The 23092-nt window shown below is 47.1% G+C and overlaps 1 protein-coding gene across 4 annotated transcripts in view; it reads right to left on the bottom strand.

Moving 5' to 3' along the window:
- Positions 1-1078: 1078 nt before the first annotated feature.
- smpd4 (sphingomyelin phosphodiesterase 4) overlaps positions 1079-23092 on the bottom strand; it is a 41128-nt gene continuing 19114 nt past the window's right edge. For 2 of the 4 annotated variants that reach the window (XM_078421359.1, XM_078421360.1), the window contains exons 10-19: positions 19099-19191; positions 15340-15485; positions 14763-14853; positions 13131-13231; positions 12006-12169; positions 10836-11041; positions 9187-9423; positions 4886-5017; positions 3968-4096; positions 1079-3673 (exon numbers count right to left, since the gene is read on the bottom strand). In XM_078421359.1, the coding sequence (XP_078277485.1) occupies positions 3341-3673; positions 3968-4096; positions 4886-5017; positions 9187-9423; positions 10836-11041; positions 12006-12169; positions 13131-13231; positions 14763-14853; positions 15340-15485; positions 19099-19191 (1632 nt within the window). In that variant the 3' untranslated portion in view covers positions 1079-3340. The remainder of the gene's footprint in view (positions 3674-3967; positions 4097-4885; positions 5018-9186; positions 9424-10835; positions 11042-12005; positions 12170-13130; positions 13232-14762; positions 14854-15339; positions 15486-19098; positions 19192-23092) is intronic. The other 2 variants (XM_078421362.1, XM_078421363.1) reach the window with 1 other exon arrangement.

The following is a 23092-nucleotide window of genomic DNA, read 5'->3' as shown; positions in this document are numbered from 1 at the left end:
TGATCTTGTTAGAGGTGTCAATGATCGTACCGCTGGGGTGTAAACTACCCAAGTGAAATATGAAGTGCTGTTCCTCCAATTTGCGATGGGCCTCACTCTGACAATGGAGGAGGCCCAGGACAGAAAGGTCAGATTGGGAATGGAATTGAAGTGCCGGGAGATCAGGTTGGTTAAGACAGACTGAGCAGAGGTGTTTAGCGAAACGATCGCCAAGCCTGCGCTTGGTCTCACCGATGTAGAGAAGTTGACACCTGGAACAGCGGATACAATAGATGAGGTTGGAGGAGGTGCAAGTGAACCTTTGACTCACCTGGAAAAACTGTTTGAGTCCTTGGATGGAGTCGAGGGGGGAGGTAAAGGGACAGGTGTTGCATCTCCTGCGGTTGCAGGGTAAAGTACCTGGGGAAGGGGTGGTTTGGGTGGGACGGGATGAGTTGACCAGGGAGTTTCGGAGGGAACGGTCTCTGTGGAACACAGAAAGGGGTGGAGATGGGAAGATGTGGCCAGTAGTGGGATCCCGTTGGAGATGGCAAAAATGTTGGAGAATTATATGTTGTATGTGATGGCTGATGGGGTGGAAGGTGAGGACTGTCCTTGTTACGGATGGGGGAGGGGGAGCAAGAGCAGAGCTGCGGGATATCGAGGAGACCCTCGTGAGAGCCTCATCTATAATGGAAGAGAGGAACCCCCGTTTCCTAAAGAATGAGGACATTTCCAATGCCCTGGAATGGAACACCTCATCCTGGGCGCCGATGCAGTGTAGGCAGAGGAATTGGGAGTAGGGGATAGAGTCTTTACAGGAAGCAGGGTGGGAAGAAGTGTAGTCAAGATAGCTATGGGTTTGTAGGTTTGTAGTAGATGTCAGTCAATAGTCTGTTTCCTGTGATGGAGACGGTGAGATCTAGAAACGGTAGGGAGATGTCGGAGATGGTCCAAGTGAAATACAAGGTAGATGTTCGGCTCATTAGAACAAATGACATCTGTCATGGTGGGGCAGTGGGAGTGGTGGTTGTACTCCTAGAAAAAGGCCTTATTTTCCCTAACACAAAGCTGCATCAAGAAATGTGCATTGAACAAGAATAAATAGTTTTATTTATTTACATTGTTTCCCACATAAATTCCGTGAGAGCAAATTTTATTTCGTATCACAATTGTCTGGGCAGTGACTTGTGAATTTTGTACGGGTTAATTTCCTTAATTAAAATGCAACACCTCACATTTGCCTGGATTAATCCCCAGCTGCCACTTCACCCACATCGATATCACTGCAGCCCAACACTGCTCTGCACTGTCAAAACATGCCCATTTTCTTGAAGGATGATCGGCATGTGAAGACAAGTGGGGAAGGGGTAGAGTTGGGAGGCAGATGGGTAATAGATGGAGAAAGACAAAAAAGGTGGCAGGTGGAGGGCATTATTGACATTGGTTTATGATGATAAGAGGGAATAGAAGCTTCCAGTACTGGAATCTGATGTGGGGGGTGACAGTGGGAACCATTGGAGGAGCAGTGAAAGGCAGCTGGAACCAAAGTGAGAAAGGGTGGCAACCTTTGGGCGAGGTGTGCAATGGGTCAATGTTGGGGAGGGGGACTAGGGGAGAGGGGACAGAAATGGCTGAACTAGAGGATAGGAAGGAGAGAGGGTGGGGACACAGTAGGTGCAGGTTACCTGAAATCATGAAACTCAGTGTTCATGCCATCGGGTTGTTGACTACCCAGGTGGAATATCAGCCGCTGTTCCTCTAGTTTATGTTTGGTCTCGTTCTGGCAGTGAAGAAAGCAGACCACTTTCCCCCCTTCGCTCCCTCCTGGTTCCATCCACCTGCGCAACCACAGACTGCCTCCTTTCCCCAGGTCAGTATGGGAATGGGAATTGAAACGACCTGCAAATGGGAAGTCCTGATGGCCTTTGCAGACAGAGGACAGGTGCTCTGCAAAATGGTCACCTTGTCTGCTTTCGTCAGTAGGCCACATCGGGAGCATGGAATGCAGTAGACTAGCAGAGGTGAATCTCTGCCTCACCTGGAAGGGCTGCTTACATCCCTGGATGGATGTGAGAGACGTGTAGGGACAAGTGTTGCACCGTGAACAGGATGTCCACTGGGGAAAGTGCCCGTGGATGGGGAGGGGTGTGTGGACCAAGGGGTTACGATGCAAGAGAGCAAGGCAAATCGCCCAGGTTTGGTGTAGCAGTACAGCATTGGATCTGGTTGTAGGTGCTGGAGTTTGCACTGTTACTAAATCACAATGCTAGACAGCAGAGTGTAGAGCAAATGTCATGGTGTGAAAGGCTGCAGCTGGAGTATGTGGCAGACAGCATGTCCCATTTACTAGAACTGTTTATCTGGCCATTTCAACTGGTGTGTTAGTGCTTGTTTCCAGCTCGACCTGGGGCTTGGAAACGCTGTCACTGGCATGATTGATTTATGAATGCCGTTAGGACTGACAGTGCCGGATGGCACAGTGGTCAGCTCTGCAGCTTCGGAGTTCCATCCTGACCTTCAGTGCTGTCCAGGTGGTTTCCTTGTGGGTTTTATGCTTCTTCCCACATTGCAGAGAGGGGCCAAAAGGTAAACTAGCCCTGGTATGGAGGCGATGGGCAGGGGTTCCAGAGAAAACAAGGACGAGAGAAATGGGGGATTCTTAATCTATAATCTGGCACAAACTTGATGGGCTGAGCATTCTCCAATGTCACAAAGAAACAGGACAAGGTGGTTTTACACACCCCACTCTCATTCCTCCTCCTCCCTGTTCCAACCCACTATCCCATATCTTTGAGCACGTGGCTGCAGTTAGCAGTTATGACAGAATCCATCCAGAGGAGCGTGCACCATTTTACTGCAGGCTTCCCGACGATCAGTTTGTGGTGATGATCACGTGGAATGAGTTCAGACGACTGGGTGAGAGCTGGCCTTAGATGAGCTGTGCTCAGCAGTGGGGTTAGGACTAACCCCGTCGACACCGAGCCATCAGGGGGCGAGGCAGTGGAAGGGACGGGGGAGCAGTGGTCCATTGGAGTGCGGGGACAAAACACGCGGCTTCAAAACAAACTCGTGGACGGAGAGGAGATCCAACACAGGCAACCGCTCACACACAATCCCCAAACTTCCTCAAATGAAGTTCCTGGGACAAAACTTTACCACAGATTATATTGCATTGAATATTGAAATTAGAACATTGTCACAAAGGAATGACACCATTGTAAAAATAATTTGTTCTCTGCACATATACAACTGCAACAGTAAGAACTGTTCACAAATCATTTAAAAAAAAACCTTGGCTTTGATCCAAAATGAAGCTCCAGTCCCTTGGTGAGGATGTGGTGACTGACACCCGCCGTGCTCAGGCCCGGTGGGGCTTTGTAATATCGGAGCAGAGAGCCCTCACGATGCCGTAGAGAAACCACAAAGTCAGGATCAGGATGAAGGACGTCAGGGGGTTCAGACTGAGTGTGGCCCCGATGACCAGGCAGAGGAAGAGAGAGAAGTGCATGCGGTAGCTGGCCAGGAAGCGCAGGCTGAGACGCGGGTGCTGGGGTGCAGGCTGCTGGAGACCGCAGTGGAGCAGGGGAGAGCGCTTCACCCGCCGGCTCTGCTCCGGGCTGGTCAGGTAGTAGCGAGCCAGCTTCCCCCTCATGCCCTCCTCCTGGCACAAGGCCACCATTTCACCGGCAAACTGCAGGGCAGAACAAAGACGGGATCTATTTAACGCCTTTTACACCGGCAACGTGCTTCACAACCAAAGACTGTCATGGGAAAGTGAACACGTACCATGCACAGCATCATGTTCAGAGCTTTTACTAACAAATATCACTCAAACAATAACCAGGCTGGCTCCCCTTTGAAGATGATAATGTCCTTGGGTGGGTGTACTCTCAACCCACAAAAGGAGTGAGCAAGATTCTTCAACCAGTTCCCATTGGGCAGAAGGCAGCAGCAGTGGTGAACGGTGCAGGGATTAGTGACTCACCCGCAGGTTGAAGGTCGATGACAGCTGGTAGAGCAGACGCACCAGCACACTACTCTCGTAGCTACGAATCGGCTGCAGCTCCGGGTCCCCCTGGTACTCGATATTAAAACTCCGGAGACCATTTATAATCTGTGAACAACAGAGGCTCAATGTACCATGTGCCACAGCGCGAGGAAACCACCCAACATCCCGCAGTCCCAAGCAGAGAGCCTGCAGCACTTCAGCCCATGCTCCAGGGGAGCTGTAGCTCTCACACCCATGGGGAATCATGGGCAGATCATCTCCTCCTCTCACCAGGTTAGTAGTGCCCACCCTGTGACCCCCATCGCCCATGAACAGGTGGTCCCTCCCTCCCGTCAGGAATGGGAGAGTTAATAGGAGCTCACCACCAAGATGGTGGACCACAGCATGTGCCTCATAAGCTGGCCCAAGGATTCACCTGCAGGGGTTGTAACCAGAACGAGACCATTGTCCAAATTTTACCTTTCCCAGCACTGTAGCCACATCTGCCCAGCTCCTCAGCTGAACCACAGCTCAGTCCCAACTGGGATCTTACCCAAGGCTCACCTGCTCTGACCATTGGTAAGAACATAATTATTGGGAGATACACCTGGTCCCATCTAACAGCTATTCCCTCAGGACCATTTTCCCAGTATCTCCGGCCCACTCCCAGGATCACAATCTCCACAGACACCACCCATAACTCAATTCTGACCTCAGAACCTTGAAGAGCCAGTTTCAGTCTTCCCCCCCAAACACGGAGGAACAAAATCAAGCCTCCTCTCGTGTGATCTTGCTTTGGCCTCTCACTCAGAGCAATCCTCACCAAATGGATGTGGGAGATGTCCATGCCGAGGGAAGCCTCCCCGGACCTGCTGAGGGGCACAGTCCTGTGAGAGCGGGGAGTTGTGCACGTACCTGGTAGCGGCCGAGCGGTGTCAGAGTCAGCCCACGCTCTCCCTGAATGCAGTCGGGCTGCTGGTGCCTCCCGTTCTCGTCACTAGTTGCTGCCACGTTCGTTGCCAGGGGCGCCAGGTGAGGGGTACTGAGCTGTACAGGGCACACACCGTTTCGTTATGCAAGAATCTACCAAGCCACTCAGTTATCACGATTCAGCCTTGGGACTGGGCTCAGGCTTGTTACCTGAGATTAGCAGCACTCAGTGAAGTGCTGTTTCCGAGCGTTCCTGAGGGAGTTGTATTGTAGTCGTGGAGAAGGAACACGGTTTGCTGGCTGCCCCCTTCTGCAATTATTGTAAATGGATATGGTGGCTTTGAACTAACGACCAGCGGTTAGAGAGATCCTGGTATTTGTGGGCTGTGACTGAAAAGCACCTCGGTTTGTTATTAACAACAGATGGTAAAAATTGAATGTGCTGGTTGATCAGATGAGAAAGGACAGAAGGTTAAAACTTTCACTGGCCAAGTTACTGGCTGACCATTAATGATCTACTTCAGCAGCAGAAGAGAAGGCCATGTATACATGGCGTCTAACCTTCTGCGTCTAAGCTCCCAAAAGTGCAGAGAAAATCATGCAACGTAAATATCTTACTGCAAAAGCTGTCGAACAGTTGCAGGCCCATTGGGACGGACAAGTTCAGCTGGAGGGGTCAGTGGAGCAGGACAAAAAGGCTGGAAAATGAAGCTTTAGAGAAGGAGTGGGTAAGAAAAGGGAGGGGTCAGGATACTGGGACCTTTTGTTGGGGAAGGAGTGGAGAATAACGAGGCTGTTGAGCACAGAACTACAAAGCCAGCTGCTTGGTGAAGAAGGGCATGTAAAACTTTACGATCATTCTGCTATCTCGGCAAGAGAAGAAAGAAAAGATGGAGCCAGGTGGGGAGAGGGGACGGTGAAGGCTGGTGGGTGATAAGCAGGGATACAAAGGTTACCGCTGCTGGACTCTTATAAATAAGGAAGGTGTTATGGGGACCACTAGGAAAGAGATGAATGGGAGAGGGAACCAGAACCAAATGAGGGAGGGGGAATCCAAAGAGTGAAATGTGGTCATAGGTGGGTAGAAATAGGAAGACAATGAGAATGAGAAATGGGCGAAGGGAAGAGAACAAAACTGGAAAATTCATTGGAAAGTTCATAACATTGGGATATAGATGACACAGCTGAAATATGAGGTGCTTCTTCTCTGGACATAAAATGTTGGATGGCACAGAACTTCCTCCAATTAAACGAGAGCAAGTCTGAGGTCATCCTATTCGGCCCCTCCCGACTCCATCAAATCGATAACAGGCAGTCTTGGAAGCCTATCCTGCCTAGTCAAACCGCATGTCAAAAACCTCGGCGTGATATTTGACTCAATAGACAATAGACAATAGGTGCAGTAGGCCATTCAGCCCTTCGAGCCAGCACCGCCATTCAATGCGATCATGGCTGATCACTCTCAATCAGTACCCCGTTCCTGCCTTCTCCCCATACCCCCTCACTCTGCTATCCTTAAGAGCTCTATCCAGCTCTCTCTTGAAAGCATCCAACGAACTGGCCTCCACTGCCTTCTGAGGCAGAGAATTCCACACCTTCACCACTCTCTGACTGAAAAAGTTCTTCCTCATCTCCGTTCTAAATGGCCTACCCCTTATTCTTAAACTGTGGCCCCTTGTTCTGGACTCCCCCAACATTGGGAACATGTTTCCTGCCTCTAATGTGTCCAATCCCCTAATTATCTTATATGTTTCAATAAGATCCCCCCTCATCCTTCTAAATTCCAGTGTATACAAGCCCAATCGCTCCAGCCTTTCAACATACGACAGTCCCGCCATTCCGGGAATTAACCTAGTGAACCTACGCTGCACGCCCTCCATAGCAAGAATATCCTTCCTCAAATTTGGAGACCAAAACTGCACACAGTACTCCAGGTGCGGTCTCACCAGGGCCTGGTACAACTGTAGAAGGCCCTCTTTGCTCCTATACTCAACTCCTCTTGTTATGAAGGCCAACATTCCATTGGCTTTCTTCACTGCCTGCTGTACCTGCATGCTTCCTTTCATTGACTGATGCACTAGGACACCCAGATCTCGTTGAACTCCCCCTCCTCCTAACTTGACACCATTCAGATAATAATCTGCCTTTCTATTCTTACTTCCAAAGTGAATAACCTCACACTTATCTACATTAAACTGCATCTGCCATGTATCTGCCCACTCACACAACCTGTCCAAGTCACCCTGCAGCCTTATTGCATCTTCCTCACAATTCACACTACCCCCCAGCTTAGTATCATCTGCAAATTTGCTAATGGTACTTTTAATCCCTTCGTCTAAGTCATTAATGTATATCGTAAATAGCTGGGGTCCCAGCACCGAACCTTGCAGTACCCCACTGGTCACTGCCTCCCATTCCGAAAGGGACCCATTTATCCCCACTCTTTGCTTTCTGTCTGTTAACCAATTTTCTATCCATGTCAGTACCCTACCCCCAATACCATGTGCCTTAATTTTGCCCACTAATCTCCTATGTGGGACCTTGTCGAAGGCTTTCTGAAAGTCGAGGTACACCACATCCACTGACTCTCCCCTGTCAATTTTCCTAGTTACATCCTCAAAAAATTCCAGTAGATTTGTCAAGCATGATTTCCCCTTCGTAAATCCATGCTGACTCGGAATGATCCTGTTACTGCTATCCAAATGCTCAGCAATTTCGTCTTTTATAATTGACTCCAGCATCTTCCCCACCACTGATGTCAGACTAACTGGTCTATAATTACCCGTTTTCTCTCTCCCTCCTTTCTTAAAAAGTGGGATAACATTTGCTATCCTGCAATCCACAGGAACTGATCCTGAATCTATAGAACATTGAAAAATGATCTCCAATGCTTCCACTCTGCATTAAAATTTGACAAGCAAGTCAACGCTGTGGTAAAAGCCAGCTTCTTCCAACTTCGTACCATAGCTAAAATCAAACCTTTCCTCCAATTCGACGACACTGAAAAAATCATTCACGCTTTCATTTCCTCCCGCCTAGACTACTGCAACTCCCTATACACTGGGATCAGCCAATCTTCCCTGTCCCGCCTGCAACTGGTCCAAAACGCCGCAGCGAGACTCCTGACGGGCACCCGTAAAAGGGACCACATCACGCCGATTCTGGCCTCTCTCCACTGGCTCCCTGTACGGTACAGAATCAACTTCAAGCTCCTCCTATTCACATATAAAGCCCTAAATGGACATTCCCCCCCTTACATCAAAAATCTTCTAAACCACCTCTCTAACTCCAGGTCCCTCAGGTCGGCCGACTTGGGGCTACTCACTATCCCGCGGTCTAGGCTTAAGCTCAGGGGTGACCGCGCTTTTGCGGTTGCAGCTCCTAGACTGTGGAACAGCATCCCTCTCCCCATCAGAACTGCCCCCTCCATCGACTCCTTTAAGTCCAGGCTCAAAACCTATTTCTACTCCCTAGCGTTTGAGGCTCATTGAGGAGGCGCTGTGAACTGTTTTGTATGTGCTGTTATGTTTGCGTGCTACTGTATGTTTCATTTTTTCCTTAGTACCTAATCAGATGTACAGCACTTTGGTCAACGTGGGTTGTTTTTAAATGTGCTATACAAATAAAATTGACTTGACTTGACTTGGTTTGTGTTGGGCCTCGCCCTGGAATTGGAGAAGGCAGAGGAAGGATGGGTCCGTATGGAATGGGAAGGTGAGCTGAAATAGTGTTGAACCAGGAGCTGGGGCCAGCCATGGACGGGCAGAAGGTTCAGCGGGGTACCAGTCAAACAGGCTGCCTTGTCCTGGGTCAGGTGCTGCTGGGGTTGCACACCTACCCAGAAAGGTGAGAGGTTGTGTCTTCAGAGACTGAATGAGGCAATAGAGAGGAAACCGCGTGTTCACCCAGATGATCTTCAGATCTGTTTGCAGCACATTTCTACAGTGCCTGTTAGCAGCCCACCCACGTCATGCAAGAGTGCAGCAGTTTCCAGAAACAAAAACCAATCGACAAATATTTTGGTAAAATACTTGAGTCCTTCTATCTACCACCCCCTCACTGTATTCACCTCAGCAGCCTCTCAGTCCAATAACAATGCTGCTGAGAGATGGTCCAGCAAGAATCTCCTCCCCCCTCCCCCTGATCAGTGAAATAAACCATTGAGAGAGTTCTTGGTAACAGGGGTGCAGCGGCAGATGAAGAGAGAACACCAACAAGGCACGGTCCCCTCGCGCTCGGCACCCGCTGAGGGTGAATTTGAGCACACGATGGATGCAGTGACTTACCTTGAACGTCTGACACATGTATTCCAGCGACCTTTCCAAATATTCATCGGTTTTTCGGATCTCGTCAGGACCCAGGTCATCCAAGTCATTGCCTCCATAAGGAGAGAGATTGAAATCGTAGGTGGAAAGGCCCAGTAGAGACATGAGTGAGTGGCCAGTGTACTGCTCGGCAGTGTGGTCAGAGATGGATTTAGCCGTCTGCTTGGCCTGTGCTATTAACTGGGCCAGTTTCATCACCTGCAAGAGATGCCTAGTTTGATAAATTGCATCATTGCTTGAAGGCAATATTTCAAGGCAGTCCATCCAAACACCGCAGTTCACATCTCAATGCCTGTTAGCCCACGAGCAAATGGACCTGCTCCGGAGGTGCTATGATTTTAAAATCCCCATTGCCACATTCAAATCCCTCTGGGGTCCGTCCGATTGCTCCCGGTCGCTGCTATCTCCCTCATATTGAGCCACTGTGCCTTTCCACAAGGACCTGTGCACTACAGCTTTGACACTTTGTGTATCCCTAGTTTTTTCTCCACCAATGGTCGTGATGGCCTCAGCTGCCAACATGCCCGGTATTCATGAAGAAGGGATGGAAAGTCACCAGTTGTACACGGGAGAAAAAGTGTTGAAGCCAAGGTTAGGTGACAAAAACCAGAGATCAGGCCACACCTAACCAAGCCCTACCATGATACATGGAGCCAAAATAGTTAAATAATATTAATAATATTAACCTCAACGAAGGAAAAGAATATCCATCTGATCATTAGGATTAATATATCTCCTGCGGGGAAAAGACTGGAGGTGAGCAGAGTGGCTACCACAACAAGGTTGATGTCTTCCACAGAAGCAAATGGTAACTAGCTCTGTCCATAACCGGCATGGTGAACAGTACATATTCAGTCTGGATGGACCAATACATGGCCGCAGTGACCATGTATTTAAAACAGAAAACAAACTATGTAACCTTTAAAAAATGAATGAACTCTACAGAAATGGGTACCTTCGTTTGGCTTTCAACGGACGCTAATCATTAAACCTGCTCTGCTAAACGTAGAAAGCGTTCCACCAGGAGGCTTGACAGAAAGTGAACAACGGGGCAGCAGGCACTTCAATGCCCACTGTTTCTAATCCTAGCACCCGGAAAGAGCCCGAGCTCCGGCACGGATTCCTAAACTCTCAAACCACAAGAGGCAATACCTACAGCACGTCCCCAAGTGAACAATGGTCTGTGGAACCTGCTCTGTCCGTCAGCCTCCCTGTCCTATTGCAGTCACAGCCCCTTCTCTACTCAGCAGCCCACGATACCGAGGTGAACTCACCATGCCCACTATGCCGAGGTGAACTCACCATGCCCACTGTGCCGAGGTGAACTCACCATGCCCACAATATCGAGGTGAACTCACCATGCCCACTGTGCCGAGGTGAACTCACCATGCCCACAATATCGAGGTGAACTCACCATGCCCACTGTGCCGAGGTGAACTCACCATGCCCACAATATCGAGGTGACCTCACCATGCCCACTGTGCCGAGGTGAACTCACCATGCCCACTATACCGAGGTGAACTCACCATGCCCACTGTGCCGAGGTGAACTCACCATGCCCACTATACCGAGGTGAACTCACCATGCCCACTGTGCCGAGGTAAACTCACCTTGCCCCTGACCTCAGGACCAAACATCTGCATGTACACACAGTCCTGGCCCTCCAGGTTGTACACGTGGCTCTTGACGCGGAAGGTGGTGTCCACTGCTGGGGAATGCCACGTGGACACGAAGGTGCTGCCAAAGACTGGAGAGGCGTACACGCGGTGCTGCCGAGGGTGATGCATGGGGTCGGGTTCCAGGAACTGACGCTCAGCTGTTGCAAAACAAGGTACAAATACAGGGTATGTTCAGTGGAGGTGGTTACACCCATTAACCAGAAAGTGCTGAAGGAAATAGAAGGGGGCAGATCCCCAAAGGCAGTGTGTTACGGGTTCAAGCCCCACACCAGAAACTTGGACACAACTTTAGCTGACACTCAGGCAACGCTCTGGACACATGAGCAATGAAGTGTGGTTACGCAAGACTATTTCAAAGAGCAGCAGACTGTTGCTGGGGTCCTGCAGCCAACATCACCGACACCGATGACCTGGTCACTTGCTGAATGGCTGTGAAGTGTTTCACAAGTCATAAAATGGTAGCTTTGTATTTTCTGGAGGCATTCAATGTCACAGGGCATTTGCAATGGACTAATTATGATCAAGCCTAGCTTTTCTGCTGAACAGACACAAAAGGCTGGAGTGACTCCGCGGGTCTGAAGAAGGGTCTCAACCCGAAACATTACATATTCCCTTTCTCCAGAGATGCTGCTTGCCCACTGAGTTACTCCCGACTTTTGTGTCTGACTTTGATTTAAACCAGTATCTGCAGTTCTTCTCTAGCTTTTCTGCTATGCACAGGATGACAGCACAAAGGTGGTCAAACATTATGCTTTTGAGCATTAATGGCAAATCTAGGCTTTGAGTTAGGCTTTGAATTTGGCAAGGGTGGGGGCCAGAGGGACAGGGAGAGAGGAAATCAGTGACACCATCACAACGTGACCTGGAATGGACATCGATCACCGAAGCCTCACCATCCCGGGAGAGACTCAGCATCGACTCCAAGGGTATCACGTCAGAGGGATATTTATTTCCACAACCTCCGTGGACCTTGTTCGTGGGTCTATAAACATGTCAACTCAGCTGTGAGGGAGCAGGGCTGGCAGAGCTGGAGAAGCCGTGAGGCAGTAAACGGATTGGGACAAAGCGGGATTCACAATGCTGTTGCACTACATTCCTTACCTTCCTTGATTAACTCTGCAAGGTTAGGCTGGCTATAAACCTTGGCCACTCGATACACCATCAATGCGTTCTTGGCGCTGACAAGATCAGTGCGCAAAGCTCGATTCAGAAAGCTTTGGAAGAGCTTTGTAAACATCAGCAAATTGTCCTGTACAAAAGTGGCCCTGTGATACAGAAAGCAGAGTCAGGCCAGGGCCCAGGGGAGTAGTGTACATCCACCTACTGTACATCCACCTTCGAGGATCAAGGTCAGACACCAAAACATCGCCTTCAACAGTTCCAACAACACCATCCACAAAGATGGCTTTCATTTTCAAAGCAGGAAGAGGGAAGGTATGGGGTGAATGTGAGGCAGAGCGAGAGAGACAGACAGCAGACTGTAAGGATTACTGCAGGTTAAATTTACCTCAGTCAGTGGCAAGCCAAGGGAACTCTCCACAGATTGTACAATTTCTATCCTGGCTAAGGACAGGACAATTTGAGTCAAGGAAATCGTCTGTACAGATCTCGGTGGAAGTCCCTTTTAAATTGGGAGCATCATATTCAACACTGTTACAATCACTGGGTAGGTTTGAGAGTGTCACGCACATTTAATTGTCATATGTGCCGACAACAGGAACAATTAAACTCTTACTTGCAGCAGCTTAACAGGACTGTAAAAACGCAACACAAACTGATAATATTTTAAAAATCATTTCAAAAATTCAAAAAAGGCTCATCATTCAAATGTTTGACACTGGACTCCCACACTACACAATGCTATTCTGACCTGTCAAGGGAGAACCATCATCAGGTGGACAAAAGGAAGAGCTCCTCGAGGAAATACAACATCCCCACCGGCTCCTGGGAATCTCTAGCCCAAGTGGAGGAGCATTCAGAATGGCATTGAGAATCTCAACAGTATGCAGGCAAGCACACAGAAGTCTTGTATAAGCCTCAACACTTACCCACCAACTCCATTGATAGCCATCACTTCCCCACCACTGACCTTATTAGCTAGCGCACAACCCTTAAAACCAGCGGAAGCAAGTCATCCTTGATTACATGATCCTTAAGAAAGTGTCTACGGAGGGATAACTGGCCCCATGCCGCCACACTCGATTTGAAAGGCACCAGGTGACGTACCATTTGTCGGGTACACTGCGATCGGCGGTCTCCATCAAGCCGAGTGGTTTCTCTGCTGCGTACCTCCACGGCTGCAGGTAGCTGAGCCAAGTTTCCAAAACCTGTGGAACACTAACTGTCAGCAAGGGACAAGCAAGCACATTCACAACTGAATAACCTGCCCACGTGGCTGCCTATGGACAGCGGTGAGCTGACGCCAATGGGAAAAACAATCGGGAGAGTGGAAATAAAATGCTCCAATTTGTTTTACCGAAAGTCTGACCCCACCCCAGGCCTGTGCCCGACAGTGCTGCCACAGACTCCCAGCTCTTTAGTTAGATTGGGGAAGGCAGACTGCAACACGTACAGGTATGTAGGTTAATTGGCTGGGTAAATGTAAAAGTTGTCCCTAGTGGGTGTAGGATAGTGTTGATGTGCGGGGATCGCTGGGCGGCACGGACTTGGAGGGCCGAGGTGGCCTGTTTCCGGCTGTATATATATGATATGATAACACAGAACAAACCAGTAACAGACCTCTCGCAAGGGCTGCCCAGCGAGGGGCCAGGCAGCACCGGAGGATGGAGGCCATGCTACAATTGCATACGGCTTTGGCAAGGCCGTACCTGGAGTACCAGGCTCAGTCATGGTCTCAACTCAGGAACACTATGCAATGCAACTTCAATATAATGTTCCTCATTATATATTGGTTTAAGATATACCATGTTGCTCAAGATGAGCAGTAATCTCTAAAATTCTTAAAGGGCTTGAGAGATTGTTTTCCTTGGTCAGAGAGTCATTGTTGAATCTTGTGGTATTTAGGACAGAGGTCAGCTCAGAGGGTTTTGAATCCCCACCTAGAGAGCTCTGGATGTTTAGTCATTGTGCTTTAAGGTTGAAATGAGGATATGGGAGGGGAGAGTGAAATCCGGGAGGGAGATCAGCTATAACCTTGTTGAATGGGAGCTGCCATTTGTTACATTCTTATGCTTGTGATCTACCACAACAACCACACTGCCCAGACACACAGCTTGCTGATGGCAAGATGAACTCGAGTCTTAATGGCTTGCAAAGATAAGTCTTATTACACTCAACTACATGCATCACTTGTGCCTTCATCATGGTAAAAGTAACGTGCTTCAGAGAGGCAATCAGGAACTAAAGGGATGGCGGGGGGGGGGGGGTGTTCCTGGAAGTGGTCTGGCCAAAGGGACTGTTTAAGGGGAGCTTTGCTGGTGGAGAGGCAGAGTAATTAAGGGAGAAAATGACAGTATTCGGGGCCAACACACCCATGGGGATGATACCAACAGGTCGAGAGATACGAGGATAGGTAGACAACATTCAAGAAAATTACAAATGGAAATTGTAGTTTTCCAACAACACTCACTGCCAGACTGAGAGGAAAGATTTTAATGGGTAGAGATTTTAAAGTTTAAGTGTCCAGGATATGGTGCAAAACCAGGATGTATCTCTTGTATTCCCATCCAATGCAGTACATGCATACAAACTGCATTGTGAAATTAATTACCAGTATTAGTACAGGGCCGTTAGAACTTCGGGAAATAACCCATTAACTGGAGGCCAGTTTCTATCATTTAGCAGGAGCACGAGTTAAATGTTATTATCGAATTGAAACAAAGATGGTAACTAACGTACAGCTCTGAAGGAGGCGTCCAAAGGCCAGTGAGTGAAGCACTGCTGCAAGAATACGTAGAGATTTTGCTGAAAGAAGCACGAAATCACCACCCTGCAAAAAAACAACACAATTAGAAAAGACTTGTCAAAGCAGCAGCATTAAAGATGACAGCTTGGTTTTCTACCCATACGCTGACGTTTCCAACCTGCAATGCAGCAATGTCTCTTCTTGCAACACAAACTACTACTTTCAGATGAAATAGCCCGGCCGTGGTTAATGTCTAAGGCCTAACCCCAATCCTGGGGTCACAAGCAATTGCCAATGCTGCAACCGTCCGAGGTGCAAAGTGCTGGAGTAACTCATCAGGTCAGGCAGCAACTGTGAAGGACATGGATAGGGAATGTTTCGGGTTGGGACCTTTCTCTAGTCGGAAGAAGGGTCCTAACCCAACACGTCACCTACCCGTGCCCTCCAGAGATGTTGCCTGAACCTCCGAGTTCTACACCAAGCCTGGGGGGTGTTTGCTCCCAATAATTCCTGCCATAATCACAAAAAAAATCAAATGCTTCACAAAACTATCAAAATAATGTAGTTAACCTCTTGAAATCCTCCAATGGGCTGCCAGTGTGAGAATGAGCCGAGGGAGACACCTGCTCCTGTTTGATGCTATTGGCGAACCAGTGGAGGTGTTTGATCAGCAGCCTCACCATGAGCATGTGCTCCTCTGTTGGGGTGAAATGTTCCTAGTAAACAGAGGAAAGCAAGTCAGAAAGTGTGGTCAGCATAAAGAAACCCAATTTAACACAAGAACATCATTAGAAGCAGGAGTAAGCCATTTGCACCTCTAGAGGTAGAAGATCAATTGTTATGGGTGATCTTCTACCTGTCTTTGACCGTCACTGTCCCCATAGCCCTTGATTCCCAGAAATCCATTGTTCCATGCTTTGAATAAACTCAGTGATTGAGCCTCCACAGTGGTCCAGGAGAAGAAAATCCAGACAACCACTAAGGGGCAACCAGAGTTCACTTTGTCTCAGTGTAGGGTTTTGCTGTGTATGTGCCAAGTTGTGGAGTGGGCATGGTGTGCAATCACCACACCTCGCTATGATTAGCACCTCAAGTGCTTTCTCAATCATGATTTCCACCCATGTCCAAGACCAGGCCCAAACCTTCAAACCCAAGTGAAACAACGGGAGAATGTGAAAGAACAGTGCAATGTCCGGACCACCTTCTGCCGTGATGAAAGATGCCATGCAGGGGGGTGGGCAGAGAGTGTGGCCTGGTTGCAAGGGCAACATGTGAATCGCACCACAAGCAAGAAATCAGCAGGTAAAATACAACAAAAAATCTCAACATAAATGCCACATCGCCATTTTCTACAATAGTTGAAAGTAAAAATATAAATCACAAGACATTAAGACACAGAGCCCAGGATTAGTCTTGGATGGACAAGGAACAGAAATACAATGACATTGCTTTGGAGCTCCTCAAAGCCAGCTTACTGCCAGCACTGCAATGGGCAGCTTCCCCCAGCTGGAGATTAATAAGATGCCTTGTGTTGTCCACAATCAATCAGGCTGAGCACGGATTCCTTCCCCAATGGCTGGGAGCAGCAAAATTCAAATTACAGGATGTCTCTATCTAAATTTTCAAGATATTAATTTTCTTGTAAAAGTCCTGTGATCAACATCCTCCAAGAAAAATGCCAGGCTGAAACACGCATATCTAGAACAACAGAGTGCCAAACACCACAAAGAGCCACATGGTAAATCGGCAACCCCACACTCATGCAAGCTAAACCCGAAACATGATAAACTATACAAGAGGACACTGTTACAACAATGGTGGCTAATGCTGAATAGACAACGGAAACGTCAGGGCTGAATGAGATCAGCTAGCCTCTCAGCTTTTTCTCGCAAGATGTGTGCGCAGGTTTGTTTTGCTGTCTGATGCCCCGGAGCAACTACTCCAAACTAATGTATCGTTTCTCAACAGCAGACCACATTTTTTTCTAAAGTTAAATTCACATCCTATTATTCTGCAACCTTGTGCCAATACAGAATGGTTTGGATTGTTCCCAATTTGAAAAACTGTTTCTAGCAACTTTCAGGAGTCACTTTGTTTCTGTGTCTTTATTGGGAGTATGCCCACTGCACTGCCCACATAGTCTGCTCTTACACTACAATCAACCCTTGCAACCTTCTGTTGTTTTGCATTCACCATTGTATTGTATCTATCATTACTGTATGTACACTGTTTACTGGAGTATCATGCGAACTAGGAATACCATTGCATCCTGATGCAATAAACAATAATTAATGTGACAATATTATATGACAATAACTATTCTGAATCTGATCTGAAGCTGCCTTAAGGTTCCAGACATCATACAATATTAGAAAAGCCTGTGCATTTAATAAGCATGTATTAAACCTCAGGATGCTGCTCACTGTTTCCCAGCCAGTGCCAAATTTTGGTAGTGGCTATGAGTTGCTGGCTGGCAGTGGTGTTTCTGCCAGTACAGGGGTATTGGTTGATTGTTGGGGATTGTCCCAAGCTCCCCTGCTCTTTAAGATCATTTGGAGCACTTTTCAAATTCAGAGGTGAGGGCATGAGCCCTCCACATTCCCCCTTCAACCGACTGATTCCACTTCTCCAGTGCAGGTCTGCCTTTCACTCTGCTCTTTCACCATGAATGGGCTTGTGATCAACTACACTGTTGTTGATGACACCCGCTTTCTTTCCAATAATTCAAACATTTCCACAGAATGTCCACCTTTCATACTGCTCCTCCGCTTCAACCTCAACAAAGGGCGGCACGGTGGCGCAGCGGTAGAGTTGCTGCTTTACAGCGAATGCAGCGCCGGAGACTCAGGTTCGATCCTGACTACGGGTGCTGTACTGTACGGAGTTTGTACGTTCTCCCCGTGACCTGCGTGGGTTTTCTCCGAGATCTTCGGTTTCCTCCCACACTCCAAAGACGTACAGGTTTGTAGGTTAATTGGCTGGGCAAATGTAAAAATTGTCCCTAGTGGGTGTAGGATAGTGTTAGCGTGCGGGGATCGCTGGGCGGCGCGGACCCGGTGGGCTGAAGGGCCTGTTTCTGCGCTGTATCTCTAAATCTAAAAATAAATAAATCTAAAAACCATTTTCCTTCCGGTCACATTTCTGTCCATTGTCCTTGTCCATCTTCTCGCTGCGTGCAACAACTGAATCATGACTTCTCTCCCCCAGTATCCCTCAACATACATTCCTTTACCCTATCCACCCTTCATCCACTCTCTGCAATTAAAAACAAGTTAGCGTTCTCTCTTTTTTAGTTCTGCCAAAGGAACCTTGACCTGAAATGTTAACTATGTTGCTCTTTCCACCGACACTACCTGATCATCTGAGTATTGCTGCCACGGTGTTTTTATTTCAGATAACCAGCACCTGGAGTACTTTTTACTGACTTTGAAAATATATTCGTATCCTTCAGGGATAATTTTCTTATGGTCCCTCTAAGGAATGATCTTTACAGAACACCTCTGACTCTTGAACACCTTTCAATACCTCACGTTAAATCTACAGCTTTGAGCTCTCATTCCAAGGTCGAGGACACAAAGTTAGTTATGAGCAAGGAAACTGAGCTATCTGGAAGCAGTTTTATCCATGGGAGCCAGTAGAGTGAGCAAGGCCAAGACATAGGGCTAATTATTGAAGTGTTGATATCCAACAATGCTTTTCCAGCATTTCGGTGTTTTCTTGAACTATTCTTTGATTATCAGCTCACGTTATATAATTATGACAGGAGGCTATTCGACCCATCAAGTCCATGCCAGCTCACATTCCCACGCTTACTTGCTTGTATGCTTTTCTCTCAGACATATTCAATAACTACCTCCCTGTACTAGGTATAACTTACTGTGGCCAAATAACCCACAAACCAGCATGTCTTTGAGGGTGGGAGAAAATATGAGCATCTGGACTAAACTCGTGTGATCAGTGGGAGAACGTGCAGACTCAGCACCAACAGCTGAAGTTGCAATTGAACGCGGATCACTGGAGCTGACATTATCTGCTGAACTACTGTACTCCAAAACCAAATACTGCTGTTTTTTATACACTGGCTCACAGATCTGAATAAAACTGGTTACAAACCCTTGTAATCTCTCTGTCTGACCTATCTACTCACTTCACAGAAGCTACATTGGCAATTATGAAGAATCCCGCAACACGTCAACTGAATAATGCAAACAATTTAAATCATTGGCCCACAGCGGGCACTGATTGGCGTTAGAGTTGCCAGTCATTGCGAGTTTTACCATGTGGCTGACAAGAGCAAGCGAGACAGCAAAAATGAAAATAAAATGGTACTTGGTAGGTGTGGAAGGTGCCGTGGCCAGGCAGTGGTGACGCTGTGCTGTACTGAGTACTGCAGATACCCAGGCGGTACTGTAGCACCTCCAACTGGGGGTTAGCATCCAAGAACAAGACAACACACAAGGCGAAAACATTAATCCAGAGAGAAAGAGATAAAGTTATAAACAGTAAATCCACCATTAAATATTCAACAGTAACCACTCTCAATATATACTGGTAAGTGGATTTAACCCCTGAACTGCCAAACAGTGCTATTAAGTTTAATGAAACTATGTCACATAAGCAATATTAAAATAGACTACACCCAATGACTAAGAATTTTTTCAGATATTTTTCAGCTTTGAGTTCAGATATCTACTGTAAGCACCAACAACTCCAAACTACTGCATGTCAAACACTCTCAATCCTTTAATCAGCACTTCATTAGCGGCAAAGAAGGCAGATGGTATGCTTGCTTTCATATGTTGGGGTATTGAGTCTAAGAATCGGCAAGTCATGATGCAGCTTTATAGGACTTTGGTTCGGCCACATTTGGAGGATTGCGGGCATTTCGGGTCACCCCATTACAGGACGCATCTGGAGGCTCTGCAAAAAGGGGCAGCAGAGGTTTATCGGTATTAGCTACAGGGAGAGGCTGGACAGCCGTGGATTCTTTTCTCTGGAACTTTGGAGGTTGCAGGGAGACCTGAGAGAGGCATATAAAATTACAAGAGGCAGAGATTGGGGAGACAGGCAGAATCTCTTTCCCAGGATGGAAAAATCAAATACTAGAGGGGAGAGCTTTAAGATGAGAAGGGGAAAGGAGGTAAGCAGGGCATGTCTTTTTTTTAATACAAAGACGGTGGTCAGTGCCTGGAACAAGTTGCCAGGGGTATTGGTTGAAGCAGATATGTTAGTGGCATTTAAAAGACTTTTGGATAGGCATATGGATCTGCAGGAAATGGAGGGATATGGATTATATGCAGATAAGTAGATAAGTGATGGTCTTGGCATCATGTTCGGCACAGACAACGTGGGCCGATGGGCCTGACCCTGTGCCGTGTTGTTCTAATATATTAAAACATCTTTTGACTGCAGCTACTGGTTTCATTTAGATCCAGGATCCTCAGAACGCCCACTAACCAGAATTAAAGCAAATCGTGCTGCAAGCCCAAACCTTTTGTAAATAACTCCACAAAACAGTTCACTGAATAACGATCTTGGGGAGAAGCAGCTTTCAGTTCAGAGGGATATGAGCCGCATGCAGGCAAATGGGACTAGTTTAGATGGGGTGTCTTGGTCACCATGGACAAGTTGGGCTGAAAAACCGGTTTCCATGCTGTATGACTCAATGACCCCAAATCCTGCAGCACCTCAGGAAATTCTTTTTTTTAAATTGATGAAATACTCTGGGATTGGGTGCCAATTTGAGCTTGGCACTGATTTGTCACCCCAGAGCCAGGGCCAAGGACAACCCATTCCTTGGGCTTTTCCACTGACTGCCAAACAGTCTCAATTCATTCCTTGGTGTCCCACGGGACACAAATGTCACCAATCTCACAGTGGGGGGCAGATGAGGAAAAAACAACTTGAAAGCATACTGATTGGACATCGTAGTGAAAGCTCCACTCAACATACATCTCATGTTGTACCTCATATGATGCCAAGTTCACCTAACCTGCCTGTAGCCTGGGAGTGTTTGCTATTGACAAAGGATAACTTAAAATGAAACAATTAATTTTTCACCATAAACATTCTCCACCATGAGAAGCCCATCTCTTGGCACCCAGACCTGATGGCAGTTAAGGGGATATATCCTTTCCACCCTCAATGGGATAGTACACTGTACATGGTCACTTTGTTTCCAAATAGAAAATATATATCAAAGTTGATTTTTCATTATCAAAATTACCCCAAAATTTCAGAGCAGTATAGCAGCAGAGATACCTTAATAGAGTCCCGTTGAACTGAAAAATAAATCATCAGAACAGTTTCATCGCCTGTTGTACCAAACTTGAACTGTGTACGAGGAGAATATTCAGGAGGATTTATCATGTGCGTGATACTGTTACAATCTCTGTACACAGAGTGAAGCTTCTCTTACACAGTGTACAAGTTTTAACAATATTAAATAAATCGAGCCACAACAATGTAGTAGACTACATTGTTAACCCTTTTGAGTGCTGAAGGAGTCAGATTTATTTTTGTTCTATCTGTGCACAATTTATACACTCAAAAATCTCAGTATCTGCTAAAGTGTGTACACTTTCCTCAGCAGACCACTCCATACTGCTTAATGCAGAACCCCAAGCAACCAGCTCTACAGCAGGGTACAGAGATAGTTTGAAGTAAGAAGTACACTTTGGAAGAGGGACAGAGATCAGTCGGTGCCACCCACATACTCCAGCAATATCAAAATTAGCTTGGCCCTCATCTTCAAAAGGGTTAACATTGGTTAGTTGCTCGAGTAAAGTGAATACCTGCGGCCCTGGCTTGCAATGCCACGATAGCACAAAGGCAGTCAGAATCAGAGCGGAGACGATGAAGGTGATGAGGAGAAAGGAAAAAAAACAGAAATGATGTAGCAGCGTAAGGCACATGCACCCAGGCATCAACATGATATGCAAAGCTGAAGCAGAGCTCTAAAGTGTGGCCTGAATGCCCACCACCCCAGATTTAGAAACCACGCCAAATCCACCACCCCAAATCAAAACATTAGAAATCTTTTTTTAAAGTCGTAGGAATCCCCAACTAGTCCAATATCACTGACCATTTGTTAAATCTAATGCCCTTATACCTGCTGTGACAATGGCATTTTGGAACTCAGAAGGCCCATGGGCTGTTACTGCACTGTGTCTCTAAACCAAAACCACACTGAGCCGCTGCACACTTCTGCATTGAAAACCTATGTGATTTCTGGCAATCTTTCTGAAAGGGAGGCAAACTAAACATTTGATCCTGATTTTGTGATTATGAGTTGGATTGGACTCGAGAGAGAGGAAGATTTGCATCTTAAGATGAACTATTTGTGAGGCTATGGGAAGAAGAACCCTTTCTTATTAAAAACAGGCAAATAATATAAATAGGTAACTGGGACAAAGTGTTCACTGCATCCTTTGTGTTAGCCAGTACCACTACTTGTTCTTTCACCTTTTCCCTCCCACCGTCCAGGGACCCAAACAATCTTTATCATTCGCACTTCTGCCAATCTAGTGTACAGCATTCTGCCAATCAAATATTTATGTCCTCGCTCTCCAACTGCTCCAACTCACTCATTGGGCAGATAACTGTGTGTTCAGCTTATCCCCATGGCTCTACCTTAGAAATACCTCCTCTTTCCCCCTCCCCTCACCACCCCTGCAGTTTAAGAAGCTTTTCTCTCCTTTCCAGTTCTAATGAAGGGTCTTCAACCTGCAGTATTTGTTACATTGTGATTGCTTTTCCCTTGAGACCTTTTAATTACCAGTCAATTTTTTTTTCTGTAAGATTTTCTGAGCTTAGCTTCACTCCACTGCCTTCATTCCATCTTTTATCACCAGGGCTATCCCTCTTCCTATTCCGTTTTGTCTCTCTCCAACATGTATCCCATTTCTTTCCATCCAAATTAAATCAGGGAATGTAGTACCCCAGTGCAATGTGCATCTCTGCTAATCCAAAACACCTCATGCACTCCAAGCCAGCCAGCACTAGGATAACCCTGGCTCGGTCTGGGCAAGAGGTGGATCCTGGAGGATCAGGACCCGGTGAAGTCTAACCAATAGCATTACAGCTTTGTAATAGTGTCAAAGGTTTTACCACCATCCATTCCCAAATTTGATAATCCATTACTTATCTTCTGCTACCCAGCGTGCTGACTGGAGGCTGTAAAGAGTGCACCCTGCCACATCTTTCAAGTGCACGTTACAAGGCCAGATTGAATAACAAGAACTCCTATCTCTCTACTGACTGTACAGGAGCCAAAAATCAGACGCAGGGATTTAATTCCATTCCAATCTGCATCCTGGAAAGG

This window comes from Rhinoraja longicauda, chromosome 25, assembly GCF_053455715.1.
Source record: "Rhinoraja longicauda isolate Sanriku21f chromosome 25, sRhiLon1.1, whole genome shotgun sequence".
Classification (NCBI taxonomy): Eukaryota; Metazoa; Chordata; class Chondrichthyes; order Rajiformes; family Arhynchobatidae; genus Rhinoraja; species Rhinoraja longicauda.
This window is presented reverse-complemented; position numbering and strand designations above follow the sequence as displayed.